Source organism: Equus quagga, unplaced genomic scaffold (genome assembly GCF_021613505.1).
Source record: "Equus quagga isolate Etosha38 unplaced genomic scaffold, UCLA_HA_Equagga_1.0 184428_RagTag, whole genome shotgun sequence".
Taxonomy (NCBI): Eukaryota; Metazoa; Chordata; class Mammalia; order Perissodactyla; family Equidae; genus Equus; species Equus quagga.
In genome coordinates this window covers 1-4958 of record NW_025797708.1, presented here as the reverse complement: position 1 = coordinate 4958, position 4958 = coordinate 1, and the positions used below count along the sequence as shown (strand labels likewise).

General features: G+C 36.8%; 1 protein-coding gene across 1 annotated transcript; it reads left to right on the top strand.

Moving 5' to 3' along the window:
* Nucleotides 1-686: 686 nt before the first annotated feature.
* Nucleotides 687-1613, top strand: LOC124233289 (olfactory receptor 2J3-like). Its single transcript, XM_046650457.1, has one exon. The coding sequence runs from the start codon at nucleotides 687-689 to the stop codon at nucleotides 1611-1613; it is 927 nt and encodes a 308-aa protein (XP_046506413.1).
* The last annotated feature ends 3345 nt before the right edge of the window (nucleotides 1614-4958 follow it).

Here is a 4958-nt window from a genome sequence, read left to right as displayed (position 1 = left end):
ACTTCCTTAACCACTTCAAATTCATTGAATTTGATATTTGTGAAGAGTACAGACCAGCTACATTGTCCAACTTGTCTCAATTTGAGTTTGTCTCATGCGTTTTCAATATTAGAATTAAGTGTGCATTTTTGGCAGGAATGTCACTGAAGTGACTTTATGTCCTGTTCGGGGCATCATATCAGTAGACATATAGTGTTGGTTTGTCTCAACATTTGTGATGTTAACATTGGATACTTGGCTATGGTGACATACCCTAGGTTTTTCTATTGTAAAGTTTAGTATTTTTCATTTTGTATTTAACAATTAATTTGAGGGGAGATATTTTAGAGTATGTGAATATGCTTTTTATCGTCATATTTTCATTCACTTGTTTTGAGCATCCATTTATGTTTTTCTAACTCCACAGTTTCTTCTATATGTTTAAATTAGAATCCTACCAAGAGGAATAACTTTCTCTTCTCCACTATTTATTCTTCTTTTAATTGTCCATATGAGCTTGCAGCTTCTAATTTCTTTCAATTCATTAGTATCATAGTTTCTCTTAATACACAAAATGTCATAGAATTGAAGACTGGTAGGCCCTTCAAACTGATTTCTGTTTCTTTTTTATGTCCCTATGATTCTTGGAGCATTTCCTTACTTTTTTTTGAGTGTGTGTGATTCTTTCCTCAGGTAACAAGAAGAGAATGACAATGGAAAAAATCAATGCAAGTTTTGAAAACTACTTTGTTCTACTGGGTTTTTCTAATTGGCCTCATTTTGAAGTAGTTCTCTTTGTGGTTATCTTAATGTTTTATGTGACAACATTGATAGGCAACCTGTTCATCATTATCTTGTCACACGTGGACTCCCATCTCCACACTCCCATGTACTTCTTCCTCTCAAACCTCTCTTTTCTGGATCTCTGCTACACCACCAGTGCCATCCCTCAGTTGCTGGTCAACCTCTGGGGTCCAGAGAAAACCATCTCTTATGCTGGTTGCATGATTCAACTTTACTTTTTCCTTGCACTGGGAACCACAGAATCTGTGCTACTGGTGGTGATGTCCTATGACCGATACGTAGCTGTATGTAGACCCTTGCATTACACTGTCCTCATGAACCCACGTTTCTGCTATCTGCTAGCTGTAGCTTCTTGGGTAAGTGGCTTTACCAACTCAGCCCTTCATTTCCCATTTACCTTCTGGGTACCCCTGTGTGGGCATCGCCAAGTGGACCACTTCTTCTGTGAAGTTCCAGCACTGCTCCGACTGTCATGTGTTGATACCCATACTAATGAGCTGACCCTCCTGGTCACGAGCTCTACTTTTGTTCTTATACCTCTCATCCTCATTCTCATCTCCTACGGTGCCATTACCTGGGCTGTGCTGAGGATGCAGTCAACAACTGGCCTTCAGAAAGTCTTCGGGACGTGTGGAGCCCATCTTACGGTTGTATCCCTCTTTTACATTCCAGCCATGTGCATATATCTGCAGCCACCATCAGGAAATTCTCAAGATCAAGGCAAGTTCATTGCCCTCTTTTACACTGTTGTCACACCGAGCCTCAACCCTCTCATCTACACCCTCAGAAACAAAGATGTAAAAGTGGCAGTAAAGAGACTAATGTGGTGAGAGTGAATCCATGTACTTGTGACATTAACAGTATAATGGAGCATCTCATCATCAGTGATTTATCCATGCACCCATTCATCAACCAGTCTTTCATTCACTGACTCTGTGAGCACTTATTGAGCATGTACTCTCAAAAAGTCACAGAGATCTTGGTAACAGTTTTGAATGAAACAGTTTGCCGAAATATCAATCACTCTGTAATGGAGAAAACAGCCACAGAAAATCAAGATCAAACGTTAATAATTAATTTGTTCATTGGCACAAACATAATAAATCAGAAGTATCCTTTTATTAATTGAAAATGACGCATGGAACTTGTAAATATTGATGAAAGAGCAGATGTAATTCCTATGGAAAGACAATCTTTTTCTTTCTCTTTTTCTTTAAGATTGGCACCTGAGCTAACAACTGTTGCCAATCTCTTTTTTTTCCTCCCTGCTTTTTCTCCACAAATCCCCCCAGTACATAGTTGAATATATATATTTTTTAGTTGTGGGTCCTTTTAATTGTGGCATGTGGGATGCCACCTCAGCATGGCCTAATGAGCGGTGCCATGTCCATGCTCAGGATCCGAACTAGCGAAAGCCTGGGCCCCCAAAGCAGAGCGCGTGAACTTAACCACTCTGCCACAGGGCCACCCCCAGAAAGATATTCTTAATTTTAAAAAAAAATTTAGAAGAAGTCTTTTAATTTCTTGCTTTTAAGGCAGAATTCATCATAAAGTTTTTCTTCATTCTTTGGTTTAGTTAACAACACAGTGAAATACCTTAAATCTTTTTTCCATCACTTACTATATTTTGAATAGTAGTTAATATTGAGAGAATCTTTGTTCTGTAGTCTCTAGCATTTCCTTAATGATAGTAAGAAAATAAGTTTTATGAATCATAGCAAGAAAGGCAGCAGAAGTCAGCATCTCATATTTCTCTTTTTTCAAGCCAATAAGAAGTATAGGAGGTGGAAACAACTTGTGAAGCTGTGATATATAGCTTGTAAAATAATGGATGTTATAGGCTAGGTGAGCTAGGTAAAGTAAGTGCTTGGAGCAACAGTAAAGTATATCTAAGGCAGACAGAGCACTGGGCGCCGAAAATGACTTGATAAATCCAATGAGTGTTTGAGTTAACTGGAAAATATATTTGGAAAAATTTTATGATAAAAGCTGTTATGGAAGATGTTAGCTTTTCTTTTCCTTTTCAAGCTTGATTTTATTTGAATATTTGAAATTAGGAAGTGCATTATTAAAATCAACATATATTTTCCAAATCAGGAAGTATATTTTTTATAAAAACAATAGTTTTGTTACCTATATGATTGCCAACTGTCTCCATCTGAAATAACTGTACTACATATATAACACTTTAAACTGGCAGCCATATTCAGCTGGAGTGGAATAATGGATAAAGAGTAATTAAATATAGAGCAAAATCTTGGCAACACCTCAGTTTTGTATGGTAACCCATATGTCAGTTGCAGCTTTTTGAGGCCTTTAAAGTTTAGGTATGATTGATTCAAACCCGATTTCCTAAATTATTAAAATGGAAAACATGTCTGCAAACTTCCCCTCAGTTTCCTGTGTGGCCTGTGATTACACCGATTCTGCTGACTGTGTCTTCTCCTTTGTGTGTCTGTGATTCTTCCTTTATCTGCAACTGGGCATTAACAACAGTATGGGATGTCTTTAATTCCTTAACCTAATGTCCAAGAAACAAAGAACCAAGAGTCATGTATCTAGAAGAACTTTTGCTAAATAATTGGGACCGCATATAGTGAACCATCACAGAACAACAACAACAAAAAACTTATAAAAAGTTAAAAAAAAAATCACATAGCTTAATTCTCTGACCCATTCTGCACTATGGACATTTAATTGTTTGGGGCACCTTTTGTTGTATCCTAGTCTCTCACTATCTAACTTTTCAAAAAGAATTTTTTAACTTCCCGTTCTCTTTTTTTCCTTTTCTGATTTGCAAACATATACATGTTCTTTACATGTGTAGACTATTTTTTACAATGCTATAATTATAGCATATATGATGTTGATCCCTAGCCACAATAGCATGATATTCTATTTATTTTGCAATCTAAAACGAATATCATTTACCAAAATACCCCCAACTTCCAACACAGATATTATTGTTTGCCTTATTTTGTACATTTCAAACCACTTACATGAACCTTATGCAGTTTGAGAGCAGGTAGTATGATAGGAATAAGTTTTTCTCATTTTGTACATGAGCAAACTACAGGCAGAAGACATATGACTTGTCTAAGTTTACGCAATTTGAATGTGACAAAATCAGGGTAATGACAATGGATTTTTAGCTCTAAGTTCCCTTCTTATGGTCAAGAGCACCCAAAGTAAGCTAGAAGCTCTGAGATCCTCCCATTGCTGACCCTAAACTTTAAACCAACATGTGGTGAACTGGCATTTACACAGCACACATGAATTTCGGTTACCAGCCACTTTACTGAAGAACTGACAACGATGCTAGTCATTTCCCAGCTGAGAATGGAGGTTAAACACACGGAGGCAGCAGCTGCCTCTTTACCCCAGTAAATTTCTCCTCCTCATTCAGACAGATGTCTCCCAATCTTTGTCCACTTCATCTTATACGTCGTCCTGTGCAGCAGATTCCTTATATACATGCTCAATTGTCTTCTCCTCTAGTATCTCAGCAATACAGGATTATTGGCACAAATATGTCATGCAGGTAATCACAGAAACTAGCTCTGGCACCCAGCCCAGATACACTCATTCTCTGTGCTTCTGTTGGCGTCAGGTTCACATCTTCTACGTCTATTTTACAAATGTGAGACTGGAAAGTGACTGGTTACCATATGTTATGACAACATCAAGTGATTCCAAACATCATAAGTTTTCAATTCAAGTCTACGATATTGCGCGTACAATTCAATAATGAAAAGATTTTCAGGAAAGAAAAATCATACAAAGACCTAATGTAGATCTTCACCAGATTTCACAAATGTTGACATTTTACCATGGCTGCTTTCCTTTTCTGTCTATGATAATAGAATATTAATATGCATTTTAAAATTTTTTCTGAAATATGACAGAGTATAATGCACACCTACCCCAAGTGCCCTTGGGATATATCCTAAAAAAATGATCTAATCCAGGATCACAAATTGGATTTAGTGTTATGTCTCTTAGTGTCCTTTAATCTGGAACCGTTTCTCTGTTGTTTAATATGGAACAAGTTCTCAGTCTTTATCTTTAAAGAACTTAACATTTTTGAAGAGTACAGGCCATTTATTATGTATGATTCTTTCAATTTAGCTGTGTCTGGTGTTTATGCATACTTAAATTATTCATTTTTGACAGTA